Below are 20,237 nucleotides of genomic sequence, written 5' to 3'. Positions count from 1 at the left end.
AAAAAACAAACTTTGCAGTAAATACAAAAACACAAAACCTCCTGGACTTTCTTTTTTAAAGTTTCTTCCAACTGATCCTAATATGTGCCCATACTAATTCATATTTATGTACACAAATTTATTCAAGTTTCAGATGGTTTTATAACAATATGTTAAAATTTTGATCTAAAATTGTGGTCACATTACCATTACCTTAATACATGAATACGTGTCCTGGCTGACTTTTCTGAAACTAATCACAATTTCGGGCAAAGTCTTCCCTAAACGTTTGCTTCATGTTCATAATTTTAATAAAGGAAGGCTTACTGATAAAGTTGTTAGTTAAAAAAAGTTTCAAACCCTGCATCTCTATCGACATTTCAATTGCTTTATTATTTTTCTTTGTTGAGAGACTAAGTCACTGTCCTAGTTAACAGTGTCACCTTGGGAAAAAGTTCACTCTGTAATGACAGTTTTGTGTCTATTAAGTCCTTTGTGATTTTTAAATCAAACATGTCAGTTTCTCTATCTCCAATTTATGGCACAATATGATTTTATTTGCAGGATAAATTTTTTAGTATATTATTCTTAACTGAAAGTTTTACCTTGAATTATGATCTTTATATTTAAGGATTATACTTTCATAAAACAACAGAGCCCTACATCGCACCTCCCGCACTCCAAGAATCTCTCAATGATGACCATGCATTTACAAATATCACTACTACACCATGGTTCACACTGCTTTGGAACCATCATAATCGAGCTGCCACTGGGGTCTGCAGTGTTATGACATATATGTTAACTATCTTGATATAATCAAGCCTAAAGACTGGACATGAAAGTTACAAGAAACATTAACTCTCATGAACCCTCTCTCTTTTGTATGAAGGAATCAGTGATTTCAAGGGGTTAGAGTCCATAATTAACCTACTTTCTTTATAAAAACACAGCCTGAATTGACTTTATTATGTCAAAAAATCTTTGCTTAACTGACTTAAATATTTAACTCTTTACATAACTTGTTTTTATGTATATGTGCATAAAAATAAAAACTGAATTATTTGTATCAAAACATGTTATAAAAGTTCTGGATACAATGCTTTATAGTGATGGTAAGAAAAGCAGTTCAAATTAATTAGGGTAAAATTCAGATTTAGTAATACATTAAAGGAATAGTTATAACATCAACACAAAGCTCAGAGAAAAATATTTAGTTAAAATGAGAACTTTACTCACCAAGAAGAGATGCTGTAAAGTAAACTTACCACACATACAAGGCTGTTAAAGAGTACAGAACTGTGTTTATCAAAAACAAATTGAATTTTCTGTTATCAACTTAAATTTTGGAGTGATAACGTGAGACAAAAATAATGAATAAAAGTTTAATTCACTTTCTTTAACATAAAAACTGATTAATATTTAAACTTAAAGCTGAAGATAGAATGAACTAACTATTAAAGTAAACATAGGCCTATCAACCTAGTAGACAAGGAAAATACTTGTCTTCAAAGAATGAAAATTACTATGTTCACAATACCAGTGACGTGTTTTCCAAATACCTTCATAACCTCCCTTAGCTAGGCTGACGAAAGCTAGCCGCTTCTGTAGAAAACTGGCCACAACCATGTGGACATACTGATCTTCTTCCTCTCTGCCACTTCCCATAAAACAAACATGTTCTCCTCCAGCCACTGACCCAAGCTTAATGGCCTGTTTCTGGGCAGCAAAGAGAGCTTGTACAGCCGTGTTGAACGACGCAGGTTCCTGAAGCATCTATTATAACAAGATATAAAGCAGACCGAAGTGTGAGCACGTAAAATATGAGTTCAATTTAAATAGTGCACAGGAATGAATTGTATGGCTAATGAAAATAAAAGAAAAATAAATGACTACGTAATTAGGAAAGGAAAAACTTCTGTGTTTGTTGATAAGCTTACACATTATTAACTTTCAGTGAACAAAAATATATTAGGAAACAGAGGTTTTATTAGCTTCCTAAAATTGTGTTCTTAAAATGTGTATGTTTTCTCATAGCAAAGCCACATTGAAATATCTGCTGAGCCCACCTAGGGAAATCGAGCCCCTGATTTTAATGTACATTTTCAACATACCGCTGTACTAGCAGGGGGCGTGTTCTTAAAAGGATTGTTTGTTTTGGTTTTTCTGCAAAGCTACACAAGGATTATCTTCCCTAATTTAACTGTGAAAGACTAAAGGAATTGCAGCTTTCACCAAAAACTCTTGAACTACTCTTTTATCAACAAACAGTGGGATAAATCATCAAATTATAATGCTCCAAACAACTCTTGGACTACTTCATTTATCAACAAACAGTGATATAAATCATCAAATTATAATGCCCCCATGATTGAAAGGCAAATATATTTGGTGGAACAGAGGTTAAGACCCATGACCCACAGCTTCCTAACCACTTGATCGTGCCAGGCATTCTTATAAAGAAAGAGTACAGTAAATTCCAAATGTACTAATCAAGTTATGAATTACTAAATCAAGCAATGCACATTAACAGTATGAAATATCTCCTCATCATTTCATAGAAGCCATTAGTTACATTTGTAACAACTTGTAATGACACAGATTGTAGTTAAACATGGTTCATAGGGCAGTAAAACAACAAAATTTAATTAAAAATAGATGTATACTGTAATGAACTTAAAGCTACTTGTTATATAGAAACAAATGTAGTTTCATATTACAGTATGATGCTATTATAGAAAGCAAAAATGGATAATTTAGATTCATAATTTTTTTGGTGGTTACAAGGTTGGTCAAATTGACTGACCCCATATAGAAACAGAGCACAGAAAATAACAGATAAAATATAAAATGTTATTTAAAACAAATGTTCGGAATGTATTTCTGAGGTTTCAAGGATTACTCAAAGGAAATTTGAGATTTTAGAGATGAGGAAAAGTAATTTTAATCTTAACACAAAAAATCACTTTGCACACAAATTATTTACTCAAAAAATATACTCAAGGTTCATGGACATATATTTTTTTAGTTTATTGAAAATACTTCACTCAAAGAATTTTTTTTGAAAGACTTGTAATGTTAACTGAAAGACTCACATTTTGTGAAGACATACACACTATATTGAAAGTTAGAAGTATTAAATCTATAAAGACTTCAAACAAGTAGAAAGAGGTCATATGGTTGGTCAAATAGACCAAACCTATGTTAAGAGACTTGATGAAGACAACAGTACTACATATACAAATGTTTCATAACTGTTAGCTGACTGATCACTATTTTTAATGGAATATCAGATTTGGTGACCCAAATTTCATAGTTTAAAATAGACTGCCAAAAAAGGTTCTTCAGACGTGCTAATTCAAGGATCTCAAATATTTAACATCTTAACATGCAAAGTATTAACAGTTTAACTAATGTAAATTACCTCTGCAAGAGAAAGGTTACACCAGAAGCTATATCTTAACAATTAAAGACAAACAGAGAAAATTTATTTTGCTAGAGAGAAAGAAACAAAACTTCAATATTTAAAAATTTTTAATGCATATGGCCAAAAATTATGCACACCAACTTGGGTAGAGTTTGTAAATTTTAGAGCAATCAGCAATCTACAAAAAAAAGTATTTTTTTTTGGTTCAGTAAAGTTATCTGAAGACCAGGGAAGAAAATCTTTAATTTATTATCTTTTAAGAAGCAAATAAAACTATCAAAATTAAGGTTCAAGTCTTCTCTTACTGTTGCTTGTTTCTGATGAAGTAAAATCAACTGTAAGCAAAGTTTTATGAAAATTTTCTCATAGCTAAACCACAAGAGAAAAGATAATGCATGACTTTAAACTAAAGGAACAAGGAAAGCCAATGTGCTACTTGATGATTTTAATCTACATCAAAAAATTACAAACTCTAGCAATTTGTCTGTGCAAGCAGTAACTACGTTATTTTAAAGCTAATACAGATGTTACACATTTAAACTACATGGAGCTGTCAGCAAATAAATACATAAACACTGTCTTTAGCATTTTATTATCACTCACTAGACTTGAATCCAGATGAAATCCATTTGGCAAATGTCCACTGTTATATTGTTCAGCGGGTCGACAGTCCACAACAAAAAACTTCAATGCATTGTCCTTCAAATAACAAAAAAATAGATTAAAATTTAAAAAAAACTAGCTGTATCTCTTTACAAAACCATGATTTATAATTACTTATTTTTAACCAATAACATTTCCATAAAAGTAATTAATAAGTGTATCTCTGATTTTCAAATATCACTTAAATTAATATTTCGATACTCATTATAACTGTGCATTGAAATTTGATAATGATCAAATAAAGATAAGGTAAAATAAACAAAATATTGAACGAATGAAAAGCCTCTATCAGTGTGTGTGCATGCTTCAACTTTTGGTATTCAGAAAGGTTATTCAATGTTAACACAGATCAGATGGTGTAAATATTTTATAAACATTGCTAATCAAAGAATATTATTTTCAGTATATTTACTGCATTTACAGAATTAAAGATTGAAGACTACTATTAGAAAAATGAAAGCAACAGATTATTTAATTATTTCAATACAGCATTTGATTTTCAAAAGGTCTAAAGTAAACATATGAGATTTAACCTGTTCAGTGCCCTAGACGAGATAACTTGTCCAAGCCGATCGGTAACACAATGTCACGGACGAGTTAATTAGTTCTCAATAATACCTAACTTCAACGCTAGATGTCAGCACCATACATGCATTTGACCTAGTTACATATTGTTTCACTTTCAATCCAAAATGGCATCACGAAATAAGTTACAAAATGAAGAAGCATTAGAGTCGTATTTTGAACTTGGTTCGGAGTTGCCGTAACAGCTGAAATACTTGGCAGTGAACAGATTAAAAGCAATAATACAGTGATCTGAATTTTTACTTTCTCTTTGAACTTCATCCACATGAATATTTAATTTATGCTGGGTTACCAAGATTGAGATTGATGTCAGGATATATATTTTTTTAGCACATGGTCTAGAAACAGTGGTACATAACCTGTGATCCATGAGCTTCTTAATGGTGGTTCACGAAAATGTTGCACAATTATGTAAAAGCACAAAAGTACAAGTAGTTGTTTAAGAGTTGCTGTCTTATTCAGTAATTTTAACACTTTACACTCATGGATCCAAAGACAATCTCTCATACCATCACACTCAAATAGTCTAACTTCTAAAGCTGATATTACAGCATATAAAAGTGGTATTAACATAAGCAAGTTGGTTAGTGAAATTTAAAATAACATTAATCTGAACAAAAACAGTGTAATTTATTTTTATTATCCATAACATAGAAACTCTATCTTGGTCATCACAGATCCTCTTCAGAATGCTTCACACCCTTAAAGGTCCATGAAATACAGAATCAAACCTTTTATTATCTCTAGATCAGAGTTGTTGATCCCTTGATGAATTGCCACCAACCCCCAAATTCTTAGAATTATAAATGAAACTTTTAAAATATGTTTTTAAAAAATTACTTTGAATTTATACACTGTGGAAAATTCAAGAAAAGAAATTGACACCATTTGCTCACTGTTACCAACCTTACCTCAGAGACCATTTTGACTTTATGTATTTATTCAGTGTCATCAATACCATGGGGTCAATATCAAATATTCTGGGAAACCTTTCACTAGATCACATAATGTATCTAAGCAACATTGATTAAATATGTACATACATATAAGGTAGTTACCGATAATTACCTTATTAAGTTTTGGCTTACTACTAAAAACTAGTTCCCAGGGTGATACAGGAAGGCATAAGGCTTGCGACAAGTTAGCTTCTTTCATATTCTTGTCACTGCTATTGCTAAATATTATATCATGAAAATCCTAAAAAAGAAAAACACTGAAATAAACGTATTATTGAAAACACAAAGTATGATTTCTATTCTTCCAAAGTATTAACAAATTCAACACTTTAAAGCTAGCAAAAAAAACCAACAAAAACCATATTTACACACTTTTTACTCCTAATTGTCTCCCCTGATATCTTTAAAAGAAACAGGAATATACTGTGATAAATTTACTCCCATATATCTATTTTAACATCAATGTTTAAGTCATATTTAGAAAGGTATACAACTTGTACTGTTATATCTGTAATGCAAAACCCCACCTATTCACTAAAGTTCCAGAAGATTCTTGAGATTAAGAATCAATACAATTACTTGAAGACTAATGTATCATCTATATTGTTGTGCAGGCTGAAATTTGCAGAAACTCTTCTCACGCCTACAAGTGTAAACAATGTGACGAGCGAGAAAACAGTATATGTTATTGATTTGCTATTATTAGTGTCCTCTGAGCCCTGGGAAGCTATAATTGTGATTAACCCTTATTAACTGGAAAACTACAAATATCTGACCAGAAACATTTATATATTTTGAACATTACAAACCATTTAACTTCAGTGGATTCACATCAGATATTAGTATTTTTATGAAGATATTATACAACTTCAGTGGAGAAAAATTCAATGTGTGATAAGGAAAGAACAAAGAATACAGAGCTAGCTAGCTCCATGTTAAGTGAGTTGCATCGAAATTAATTCACTCATTGCAAACCCTCGATAAGACATCAAGGATGTTCCAGACCAGATAGAAGACTCAATGTTGTTTGTAAAACATTTGTATATAGATCATTATTTCTAATGACCATTATTGTAGATTGTATTATTGTTGGTTTATTACAATATATTTATATTAAAAAGAAAACTGTGTGTATCAATGCCACTGGTAAGTATTATAAATTGGAGATTGTAATGTGTAAAAATACACAAACAATTCTAAAAACAAATACCAGAAAGTACTGTGATCATACGTCTCCTGGGCAGGAAAACTTGCTCGTTGATAAAGAACAAATTATCTCTTTCCACACCACCAATTTTACCAACTGTTTACAAGGATTTAGGTAACAGCTTTAGAACCAAACTTCTAACCACTAACTCTATCAGCTACAGTAATATTACCAGATACTAGATAACATGGTAGATTATATACTCTATATAATCTAATCTCCCAGTTCTGTTAACTACAGTTCATGAGAGTGAAAATGTTTTGTTTTTTCCACACAAAATGTGAGTTTGAGCCCATCACTTTTACCAAGACACACACTACAGTTCTAGTCTTATTTATAATCCATTAGCTGTACCAGCTACTAACTGTGGTAGATAATACATTCTTATTATATTTGCTTTCTGACTATTAGCAGTACAAGGTACATCATAGTCAAACATTCTAATTATCTTATTTCTAACCCTCAAGTGTTACGGCTACAATATATCATAGTAGAAAAATCTTGTCTGTAGTACCTGATCTCTGACCATTAACTGTACCAACTAACACATGTATCATGACAGAAAATCATGTTAATACAGAGAACTGAGCATGTTATATTAATTCCATGTATAAGTTTTTTTTACTGACCTTCCACCTGTCAGGTGCTCTAACTTTTAATGTAGTAACCATATCTTTACAAAACACAGTAAGTTTTTATTAAACATTAGAAGTCTACAAAAAATCGGACTTTTTTAATTACATATTTACACCGAAAATTTGTCTGTGAATATATGGAGGCAGAATGTGACACAGAGTATCATTAGTTTGAATAGAAGGTGATTTTCTATGTTAAGATTAATTATGCTTGTTTTTTGAATTTCACGTAAAGCTACACGAGGGCTATTTGCATTAGTCTTCCCTAATATTACAGTGTAAGACTAGAGGGAAGGCAGCTAGTCATCGCCGTCCACTGCCAACTCTTGGGCTACTCTTTTACCAACAAATAATGGGATTGACTATCACACTATAATGCCCCCACGGTTGAAAGGGTAAGTATGTTTGGTGCAACCGGGATTCGAACCCGCAACCCTCAGATTACGAGGCGAACTCTTTAACCCACCTGGCCATGCCGGGCCTAAGATTAATTATACTTCTTTCATCCAACAGATTCTGTGTGTGATTTTCTCTACCCTACCCCAATGCAGAGTTGGTCTATTTTACCTACCTTGTAACCACACATTAGAATTACATTTTCTCTTACTAGAATGACTGCAGGTAGAACAGAAAATTATTATAATTATTATTTATCTTAAACAGCTTAAGGTTTGTGATGCTTTACACTTATTTTATCTTTTGTTTTATGAAACCTGTATAACTACTAAACATGCATAACACAGAAAAAACAAGAGAAATGCTCAGTTCAAATATTTTCCTCATTTAAATTTTTTCACTTATGTTTTCTCATCTTTAAGGTTTGAATATTTGAATACCTTGTTCTGGAGATGACTGTTACACACCTTTTGCAGAAACAATGAACTTTCAGAAGTATCATGCTTTCTATAAAATACCTAACAATATCAAAATGAAGTTCTGATACACATATTCCACCTCAACCCTACATTAGATGTCTTTTGTCACATGGCTTGCTGGTGTGCAGGTTCTAAATAGTTTTAATATAATAAAACTTGTAATTCTTAATTTCCATTCATTCTAGCAACTACAGTGCATTCTGGTGGAAAATCTTGTCTCTATATCTGATTTTGGCTCAGCTTGACATCTATTAGGACTTGTTGTCATAAAGTATTAAAGAAATAACAACATTAGATGTAACTAATATTTTATGCTACTTTTAAGAAAGAATAGAACAAAGCTATGTGCCTAGTTACAGAAATTTAAATAATATAGTTTACTGTAAATTAAGTGATTAATAATTATAATAGATGAATAATCTAAATTTAAAGCTCTGTATCACTTAAAGGTTATTAAATATAAACAAGACACCACTTGTAACATTAGTACTTCCTATCTCATGTGATAATCAACTCACCCTAGTGAAGGACACAGGTGTCCGTGACATATAATATTGAGCCAAGAAACAAAAGTCTTCAATATCTATCATTTCCAAGTTACATGGTGCCGACTTCAGTAGTTCTAGAAAAATACATTGACAACTATGCATATTAAGCTATTGTCTGGTCACAAAAACTACTTACTAACAACGAATAATTTTAATATAACGTCAGAAACTGCATTACACAGAAGGTTCTCTGTGATCTATATTTATGGTAACAATTTGCATGTTGAATCACCCGATCCTTGATAATTAATGGCTGGTGAAAACAATCTTTAAAAGCCTTGCCTCTCCTATTAACTGATTATAAAACCATGATGACAAGAAACTCACTTGAAGTAACAATGTATCTCAAGATGGCTGATATCGGCATTAAAACTTTTATTAAAATAAAATAGAGAAAAACATTAGGACCTGAGAAGGTAGAAACGTTGTTCTCTACTTTATTTTAATAAAAGTTTTGATACCCATACCAGTTGTCTTGAGATACATGATTATATAATCATGCAAGGAACAATGTTAAATTATACTATAAAAGAAAGGATAGACACAATTCCAGTAGGAATAAAACAGATTATTCCACAATCCACTACAATTTTTACACTTGAACGTACGAACACAGTGGTCAAGTGTAGCCAGAGGACAAACTGACCTTAAAACTAAAGGAAGAAATTTCACAGGTCTTAAGATCTACAAAAGTGAAATGAGATACTCTAGAAAATATAATCTGATCATGGTGGCAATACGTTTAAAATATAGTACAGTGCATCAAGTTAAAGGTTTTTCATTGGAATTGGAGATGGATGGTAAACTAAACACCTTTGTGTACTATTATAATTACATTCCACAGAAAAATACCACACCTGTTTGAACCACATGTCAAGCGAGGTATGCCTTCAACACAATCACACATTTAATTTCTTCTGTAAATATTTAAAATTTAAATTCATTTTAAATTTTTATTGAAAATAAGAAAATATTTCAGAAACATATTACATGGAGAATCATTAATGATCTATGGTAAAAAATAGATGATTATTCAATCATCTTGACCTGTAGCACACCAAGTTAAAAGGTTTGATCTTCTTGCTGCTATCATGATGATGGATAACTGTCATCCACACATAATTAATGGATCATACGTGTATGAGAGAATGATGATGATGGATAACTGTCATCCACAAACAATTAATGGATCATACGTGTATGGGAGAACGATGATGGATAACTGTCATCCACACATAATTAATGGATCATACGTGTATGGGAGAATGATGATGGATAACTGTCATCCACAAATGATTAATGGATCATACGTGTATGGGAGATGATGATGATGGATAACTGTCATCCACACAATTAATGGATCATACGTGTATGGGAAAATGATGATGGATAACTGTCATCCACACAATTAATGGATCATACGTGTATGGGAGAACAATGATGGATAAGTGTCATCCACACACGATTAATGGATCATACGTGTATGGGAGAACGATGATGGATAACTGTCATCCACACACGATTAATGGATCATACGTGTATGGGAGAACGATGATGGATAACTGTCATCCACACATAATTAATGGATCATACGTGTATGGGAGAACGATGATGGATGACTGTCATCCACACATAATTAATGGATCATACGTGTATGAGAGAATGATGATGATGGATAACTGTCATCCACACACGATTAATGGATCATACGTGTATGAGAGAATGATGATGATGGATAACTGTCATCCACACACGATTAATGGATCATACGTGTATGGGAGAACGATGATGGATAATTGTCATCCACACATAATTAATGAATTATACGTGTATGGGAGAAAGATGATGGATAACTGTCATCCACACATAATTAATGGATCCTATGCATATGGGAAAATGATGATGGCAAAACAGACCTCAGCACGTTACACAAAAACCACCTGCAGTAGAAACATTCTATAACCACAACCAACAGCATAACCAGGAAATACAAGACCTGTACCCATACTGTTGCATCTTAAGCATATGTATTCTGAACACCGATCTGTAGTATTAGCTACATGTTGCATGTTTGTTTTGCTGTATTTTACATAAAGCCATACAAGGGCCAACATCCTAGCTTTTCCTACTATTTTTCAGAAGAAACACAGCTAAGTCAACAACACCCATTATTATTTCTTGGGCAGCTTGGTCAAATCAAATAATGGTTTTGATGTTAACATTATGACACAGAAATGGCTTGAAAAATGCAATTTGTTTTGTTGTCACAAGGCATGAAAGCATTGACCCTTTGAACACAGGAAGTCAAAAAATATCTTCAGAGATAATTCAATCAGGACTAAAGAACAAGTTAGTTTCTCTAAATGCAACACCAGAAGTATGAGAAACAAAACACAGAATAAAGAATGGAAGTCTGTGATATAACAGGAATCAGTGAAACTTGGATGGAGTGCACTGATAAAAACACTTTCCAGTTCATAGTTAGTTAAATCCATTTTAAAAGTGAATCTTACACATCTGGATCAATAAACAGTAAAACATTTAACTTTCAAATATACAACTTTTCTCTAATACAATCTAAGAATTCTCACTGGAATGTTCTCAGAATATGATGGCTGTATGAATTGATTCTCACTTAATGAACCAGTTTCAGTAAACAATTACAAAATAAGCAAGAAATTCAGCTATAATGGATTGAATTTGGACTCTTTTATTTCAGGTAAATATTACATACAACTATCAAGTAATGCTAAAAGATACTTGTGTTCAGGTGTCATCAGTGCAACAGTTTTCATTTAAATGCCTTGTCATGTACAGTCGACTACATTTTAAAGTACATTGTAATCCTTATGTTAACCTCCTTTTACTTTTATTATTATTCTAGAGGTAGGAAGTGAATTTCTAAACACTACGACTGTCTCGACTAAATCCAAGTTTTAGGCCTAACCAAGGATGCCCATTCATTTATTCCCTATCGATGTAACAAATTTGAAATGTTTTTCAACTTACCTATTAAAGCATGTCTTGGCTCTTCCTTCATTGTTAAAATCTGTTCCCTGTCCAATGACATTTTTTGATCAGAAAATATTGTTATAAATAGTGTAGTGACTGAAATTATATTTATCAATAATACACCTTTTAAACCCCAACAATTTATTATTCCAAAATAAAAACATTTAGTTACACATTTCAAAATCATTTGTTTGTGACCCAAACAATGTGTTTAAAACACACAGTAAAATATCTTTGTTTAGCAGTAATAAATAACTGGGATTTAAAAGGTGTATTAATATCACGAGACACGTGGAAAAAGTAGTTCAACATTTATCATTGAAACTACAAAGCACAAAATTTAAGTTATTACAATACTTTCTCTTTTTTGCTCTTCCTGAATATTATGATAAAAGAACAGGAACAACCTATATCGAAAAGAAACATTTTGATATCATAAATTTCCTAAGTTGCTGAATACGAAACTAACTTCTGTGAAAACAACGCTAAACAAATACTTTTGGTTCTAGTGGAACAATCACGTTTTGTCATTATGCAGAAATACGACATTTAGGAAGTCTAATAATTTCAATAGTTCAGACTTCATGAACAGTAACAGCATCATTTTACACACATCACGTAGGATATCTTAGGCATTTTGAAATTTTCTTTTAACATCTACACTTTACTTGAACTGAGAGAAGTTTTTAAACTTACTTGGCATTGACTAGAATAACGAGACTAAGAAACAGGATTAAAAACCGGTCAGCAACTTGGAAGTAGATATCCCATATAGCCAGTGTCACTTCCAGATTACAGGTTGCAGAAAACAAGCTACGAAACTATAAATATTGTGATAGTTATTGTACATATCAATTTTCCACTGTATTTATTGCCATATAGATAATTACTGAAATAACGACTTCCATAGATTTATCTACATTGTATTCACATTGAAATATAATAATTCTGGTGTATCTGGAGGATTGGCATGATTTAGGTTTGGCAATTTTAATTTCTTCACTGTATTAAAAAACAGCAAGACAGACTTCCAACAATGCAAAACACTGCACAGACTAAAGACATAGCAGTTATACTTTGGGTTTCGGACACATAAAATTAAAGTTTCATTTGAACTCACGTTAAAATATTATTACAACATTTAACTTCTATATTTCAATATTTATTAACTATAGCCGCATAAACAATCCTTTAAAGAAATATTTAAGATAAATAATTTACTCTACACAAATAAACTTTCTCATGCTAACACATCTGAACAAATGAGTTCAAGTGGTCTTATTTGTGTACAAGCAATGGAAGTCAAAATGGCCATGTACAGTAAACAGTGAAACAAGGAAATCCACATAATTTAAACAAGACAGAACATAATTTTACCACATCAGTTTATTCTAACCAAAGTCTTTGTACATGCTGAAAACTATTGTTTTTAACTGTTTTTTTCCCTCTTCAATCATACAGAGACAGTAAAAACTGGGGAATTGTAATTCTAGTGTTTGTTTAAAATTCTTAACATGCACATACATTTAAATCAAATGCCCGTATTTATTAAACCAACATATTAGCTATCTTCATACACTTCTATCTCGTAAATGTCACTGCAAAATATGGTGTAAAATATGAAAGTGATCACATACAATCATATATACACCAGCAAATGGGTAATAACTCAGTGTAACACCTGTAACTTAAACCTTTACATCTAAGAGATAAAAGTGCAAATGGTTGATGAAAGATTTATTTCAGACTTCATATGATTGGTGGGACTAGCACTAAAGCAGTAGCAAGTTGTCAAAGTGACAAAAATTAAGTATTAAGAAAACAAGAGGTTGTAGGATCACCTTTGGATGTACCAAAGACTCCTGAAATGTTTTATTGGGATTTAAAGTTGGTAAGCGTGAAACTTCTCATCACAGACAAACAACTATAAACGAACCAGCAGCCTAAAAGTATGGCAAACAATGTACTAACCCAATGTGAAGCATAACAATCAGGGGTAACCCTCTTGGTATCAAGTAGAGAGCAAAGGTGTGGGTCATGGTACTGCAGCAAGAGCCTCAGCATGTGAAAAAGCTGACCATCTGGACCATAGTACCTAAAATGCACAAACAGCCATTATTGTTTTTCACTACATTTCTTGGTGTAAAACACCACCTCTGATCTCTGAATCTAAACACACATTTTAATTAAGTCTCATGACCACGAACGGTATAAATGTACTGCTTAAACCTAATGTTTGTTTATAAATCTTAAACTGCTAACAGCTGCAAGATGTAATAAACAGTACAAATAAAAAAAGTCTTAAGTAAAAATATTTTAGATAAACGACTTTTGAGGTTAAAATGATCACAAAGTAGTTCTCCACATTTTATTCTTACAAAAATAAGATACAAAAAATATCTTTTTGTTAAATTGTCACTGATTTTGACAATAAAAACAAACCTGTTTAATTAACGAGGACTCTAAATTAAGAAATCAACAAATATTTTTCATGTTTTGTGGTCCAAATAGACTAACATAAAAAACATTCATATATACTGTTACAAAAACACACTGGTGTTTCTATATAACAGAAGCTGTTAATCTAGCTGATTCTTACCAATAATTATTCTATGAATACCACATGAATTTATTTCATAAATGACCTCAATTTTGATTGGCTCATGGAGGAATTTACCAACATTTGACTGCTTCATCTTCACTTTTTCTGCCTCTTTGTTGGTAAAGCTTGATTTTGCAAAATTTATTTATTTCAACTAGCTGTGAAATATAAAGTTAGGCCACATTAATTGGTAGGGGTGGTAGCAGTTGCCCTATTATTTTTGATGGGCTATACCTAAGTTGTATATAATAATACTCAAAATGTTTTATGGACTTTATTTTCTGGACTCTTCAGCTCATTTCATATATTTATTTTGTTTATACCCAACTCTATCTGTATTTACTAACTATACATAATGCTCTATGTAATATATAATAAGTGTATACTAACATCCTTCAAAAAAGGTAGTTATATATTTGTTCTATGATTATTATGCTAATAAACTTCAGGAAATAATCTATTGTATGTTGCTTTCAGAAAATGTGTACAAATTTCACTATCTTATTTTCCCAATAAAAATTCATACAATAAGACAATTTTCACGGTATCCCCAAATTCAGAAACACTTCTTTGTTACAGTACCTCATTACAAATTCTGATGTTTTCTGTACATCAGACTCGTAACATTCACTAACAGCTAGTTAAAACTTTGTGAAGCTACAATAAGCAAATTCAGAGTTACAGCGTATATAATTTTCTGGTTACAAGGTTCATCAAAATGACCAGATAACTAGTAAGCAAGCAATAACTTAAATAATTTCAAATATCTATTAATTAATCAGTAATTATTATTATTCTGTTTTGGTTTATGGTTTTTGGAAATACATTTGAGATGTGTAAATCAACACACTGAATTATCCGTACTTGGTCCAACTTGAGCACAGAAACTTGCTTTTTAGTGTCATAAGTTTTCAGACTTGTTGCTTTTAGCCACTGGGCTGCCAAAGTTTTTAAATAAACCCCACTAACACATATTAGTTAACAATACATTACTTCTGTTCTAGTCTTTTAAAACATACCATATAGACGTAAACACAGTTTTACTTGACTGTTAAGAGTTGGTGTAACCACAGAAGTGACGCACTGTTATCAAATACAAACAGAAATTTCCAAATACTCCCATCTTTACCGATACCGAATTTTCAAAAGTACTGTTTACGACTAACTTACTTTGGAATGTAAATGTTTTGGATGGCTCGAAAATATTCATAGAGCTGTGAACTTGGCAGCCGTATATAATTTTCTGGTTACAAGGTTCATCAAAATGACCAGATAACTAGTAAGCAAGCAATAACTTAAATAATTTCAAATATCTATTAATTAATCAGTAATTATTATTATTCTGTTTTGGTTTATGGTTTTTGGAAATACATTTGAGATGTGTAAATCAACACACTGAATTATCCGTACTTGGTCCAACTTGAGCACAGAAACTTGCTTTTTAGTGTCATAAGTTTTCAGACTTGTTGCTTTTAGCCACTGGGCTGCCAAAGTTTTTAAATAAACCCCACTAACACATATTAGTTAACAATACATTACTTCTGTTCTAGTCTTTTAAAACATACCATATAGACGTAAACACAGTTTTACTTGACTGTTAAGAGTTGGTGTAACCACAGAAGTGACGCACTGTTATCAAATACAAACAGAAATTTCCAAATACTCCCATCTTTACCGATACAGAATTTTCAAAAGTACTGTTTACGACTAACTTACTTTGGAATGTAAATGTTTTGGATGGCTCGAAAATATTCATAGAGCTGTGAACTTGGCAGCCGTATATAATTTTCTGGTTACAAGGTTCATCAAAATGACCAGATAACTAGTAAGCAAGCAATAACTTAAATAATTTCAAATATCTATTAATTAATCAGTAATTATTATTATTCTGTTTTGGTTTATGGTTTTTGGAAATACATTTGAGATGTGTAAATCAACACACTGAATTATCCGTACTTGGTCCAACTTGAGCACAGAAACTTGCTTTTTAGTGTCATAAGTTTTCAGACTTGTTGCTTTTAGCCACTGGGCTGCCAAAGTTTTTAAATAAACCCCACTAACACATATTAGTTAACAATACATTACTTCTGTTCTAGTCTTTTAAAACATACCATATAGACGTAAACACAGTTTTACTTGACTGTTAAGAGTTGGTGTAACCACAGAAGTGACGCACTGTTATCAAATACAAACAGAAATTTCCAAATACTCCCATCTTTACCGATACCGAATTTTCAAAAGTACTGTTTACGACTAACTTACTTTGGAATGTAAATGTTTTGGATGGCTCGAAAATATTCATAGAGCTGTGAACTTGGCAGCCGTAGAGAAAGTAGAGGTTCAAGAACTTCCAACCATCCATTGTCCGAGGAATAACCGATTCCAGTTGTTTTACTGTATTTTGTTAGCACTGATTCTAAGTCACTTATTACTGAAAGTTTATCTTCTTCTTCATTTCCCAGCCTGTCTACAAAATTAGAGAACATTAAGAAACTATTAACAGAATCCACAGTTTCAGCCAAATGCTAAACTCAACATCACAATAATAATAAGAGGTACAGCATTATGTATTAAACCCAACTAAGCACACATTCACTCAAACATTTAAACACCATAGTTACGGTAATTATTTCACAAGTATAGATATACAGTGCTGTAAACATTTAGGAATTTATTAACAGTTAAAGGCCAAAAAGAATAGGAAATGGTAAATCTGGTACTTATAATTTACCAAACAATGAAACCTGATTCTACCAAATATGGAATAAAATACATCATATTTGAGGAAGGAATCTTAAAAAATTACACACCCTTTGCTAGATCAGCATTTCAAAGAACTTGGCTGAATTAATATACTTTTTACAAAAATCAATAAGTTTGGAATATTTTTGTCTGGAATAATGGAAATACAGATATCTTAAATATTTAATAATTAAACCTGTCTGAAACATGAAAATAAATCAATCCAAAATATTCTTCAGTCTGCCCTAAGTAATGATCACAACTAATGCAGCTAGAGAGAAGAAAGTTTCAGTTAATATGTGAAACTGTATCTTTTCAATCTGTTTTACAACCTTTTTGCACAGACAAAAATTTAAAAACTACAATTAACTTTAAAATTAAAAGACTATATTTGCATAAGTCTACAAATGTCACGTATCATATACAAAATGATAACACTGAATAAAACCAAACACTGAGCTGTGCTAGGGTATTTACACTTTCGTTAATCCAATGACTATTTTTTATGGTGAGAAAACATGCTTTTTTTTTGCAATTATTTAGTACTAAATATTTTATTTTACAGAACAAAACAGCAGAAATAGCTGCAAGTGATAGAGAGGAACAAAGTGGCCGTATAGCCCTTAGCCGAAAATGACTGATTAATTCATGTTCAATCCGTTTAGGCTTACATATTAATAACAGCCACTCACCAACAATAACTTGACAATCTTTTCTAATAGTAGTCTGTTCTGGAAGGTCATAAATTTCATCACTTACTTCGGTATACTCTTCCTTGCCTCTTAAGCCTAAACACACCTGTAATTTTCAAGATGGGAAATTAACTTCTTAATTAACTTTAAATGTGAAATAAACACAGTGTTCAGGAAGTCACTGTACAGTTTTGTAATCATATGTCTATTTAGTCTAATTCAAGCCAGCTACTGACAGCAGTGTTTAGAAACAAAATAAGAAGGATCCAAGCCTGTATTGATGCCAGCGGGGGTCACTTTCAACATTGTTTATAATTGTCATTCATATTTACCTCCTGTATTCTATACTGAAACATGTCTGTTAATAAATATACAAGTGCACAGTGACTTTCCGAACACCCTGTACATATATGCACATACAACTATATGTTTTACATGACTTAATATATAATACAAAATTAACACTCCATATTTTGTCTGGGTTCCAAGGAGCAATTGTAATTTTCATAAAAGATTATTTATCTAATCAATACATCTCAAAACAATTAATATTTTGTAGTTAATTTTTATACATTCTAGCAACAGCAAACACTGAACCTTTTTGAACATTACATATATCTAATTTTACTGAAAATTAAAAAAAAATTTTTATCCATTTATTTATTTTTTGTAGAAAACACCTGAGAAATCTAAACACAAACATACAAAATATTTTCCCATTTACTGTACTACTTCTAAATTCAAAATACTTTTTGAATTAATATGAAATATTCTATAACTAGTTAGTTAATAAATAAACAGAATTATTACAACACTACTCGTCTTACCAACCAAACTTCACTTCGGAGGTTTTCAGGAATTGTCTTTCCATTGCAAACTTTCCGAATATCATCAAGGTCACAGTCAGTTAAAAGTAAGCTTTCAAGTTCTAAAATCCTGAAAAAAACAACCAAAACCTAATATTTCTGTTTTATCACTGAACACTGACAGAGTAAAAAAACAAAACCTAATATTTCTGTTTTATAACTGAACACTGAGTAAAAAAACAAAACCTAATATTTCTGTTTTATCACTGAACACTGACAGAATAAAAAACACAAAAGTTGCTAAAACCACAATATCTACTTTCTACATTTAAAAGAATTAAGAGAAAACAAGATTTATTTTTATCTTATAATTATGCTCAAATTTACAAAGAGTAAACAATTTTCTACTGAGCCTAGATAAAGCTGGCTTTAGAATGATGAAAAATGTCATGGAAAAACAACAACAAATAAACATAGATATGTTTAAGTGAGACATGAAGAAATTGCTTATGGACACGAGATTGTAGTCTTCCTGAAAAAAGTGACAAGTACCAATCCTAGTTCATAATAATTATAAACTGGATCAAATGTTCATAGTAGCTCCCATTCTTTAATGTGGTAGGCCTATTTAACTGATACATGTTAAGTTTAATTATATCATTACCTGAACAAGGCTGACTAAACTGTAGAGACAAAGGAAACTGTCACATTTTCTGGATATGGCTAAAGTGTAGAGGTTAAAGGAACTGTTATCTTTCTTTGTGATGACCAATTAATCTCTTGAGACTTCTGGAGAAAATTTTACCAAGGATATGCTTAGAGCAACAGGTGGGCTGGTTGAACCTGTGATTACAGTTTTCAGGGTAAGGGTGAATTATTTTCTAGAGATGAGCTCCATTTAAGCATGTTACCTTATAGGATGTTTAGGGAAGTCCTATCTACATCCATAAAAAATGAATTAAACAAAATTTGTAGTGATGAGAGAGCTCATGAATAACGTGAAAGGCTAGCTTGAGAATTTGGGAAAAAAAAAAAGAACATACTAAGCAATGATTTTACAAATACAACAGTTACTGTAATTCTAATTTCAAGAGTATTCAGGATAAAATAAATGACTTAAGTATTTAAAATAGGAACCATTGAAACTTGCTTACATTTGAAAATAGTGACAGTAAAATTCACTTTTCAATTATAAGTTATTTCATAGTGATAGACTTGTTAAGAGACAAATAGGGTGACTTATTAAATAATGTATGAAATGTTGTGCATTATAAGAGATAAAACACAGTAGTCAATAGATTGAATCAGTATGTTGTTTTTATATATAGATATTTGTAGTGTGTATTTACTTTTAAAGGGAAACCTTCCCCAACTGGGGTATTCACGGATACTGGTATCCCCTTCACCCAGCTCTTGAAGACTAAAGTGGGCTTTTAATAACTGCTTTAACAAAAGAATTTCTGGTTTATAGTTTGCTGGATTTGGTTATCAATCTTGAAATGGATTTG

At 31.5% G+C, this 20,237-nt stretch overlaps 1 protein-coding gene across 1 annotated transcript in view; it reads right to left on the bottom strand.

Annotated features, from left to right (window-relative positions):
- The window catches only part of TBC1D23 (TBC1 domain family member 23), a 37,736-nt gene that overhangs the window by 11,513 nt on the left and 5,986 nt on the right, over nucleotides 1-20,237 (bottom strand). Inside the window, exons 2-11 of the mRNA XM_076448142.1 lie at nucleotides 18,751-18,859; nucleotides 17,924-18,029; nucleotides 16,752-16,956; nucleotides 13,859-13,982; nucleotides 12,584-12,708; nucleotides 11,885-11,931; nucleotides 8,846-8,949; nucleotides 5,723-5,851; nucleotides 4,010-4,105; nucleotides 1,542-1,755 (exon numbers count right to left, since the gene is read on the bottom strand). Of these exons, the coding sequence (XP_076304257.1) occupies nucleotides 1,542-1,755; nucleotides 4,010-4,105; nucleotides 5,723-5,851; nucleotides 8,846-8,949; nucleotides 11,885-11,931; nucleotides 12,584-12,708; nucleotides 13,859-13,982; nucleotides 16,752-16,956; nucleotides 17,924-18,029; nucleotides 18,751-18,859 (1,259 nt within the window). The remainder of the gene's footprint in view (nucleotides 1-1,541; nucleotides 1,756-4,009; nucleotides 4,106-5,722; nucleotides 5,852-8,845; nucleotides 8,950-11,884; nucleotides 11,932-12,583; nucleotides 12,709-13,858; nucleotides 13,983-16,751; nucleotides 16,957-17,923; nucleotides 18,030-18,750; nucleotides 18,860-20,237) is intronic.

This window comes from Tachypleus tridentatus, chromosome 1 (genome assembly GCF_004210375.1).
Source record: "Tachypleus tridentatus isolate NWPU-2018 chromosome 1, ASM421037v1, whole genome shotgun sequence".
Taxonomy (NCBI): domain Eukaryota; kingdom Metazoa; phylum Arthropoda; class Merostomata; order Xiphosura; family Limulidae; genus Tachypleus; species Tachypleus tridentatus.
The sequence above is the reverse complement of the archived record's forward strand: the minus strand, read 5'-3'. Positions and strand labels throughout refer to the sequence as shown.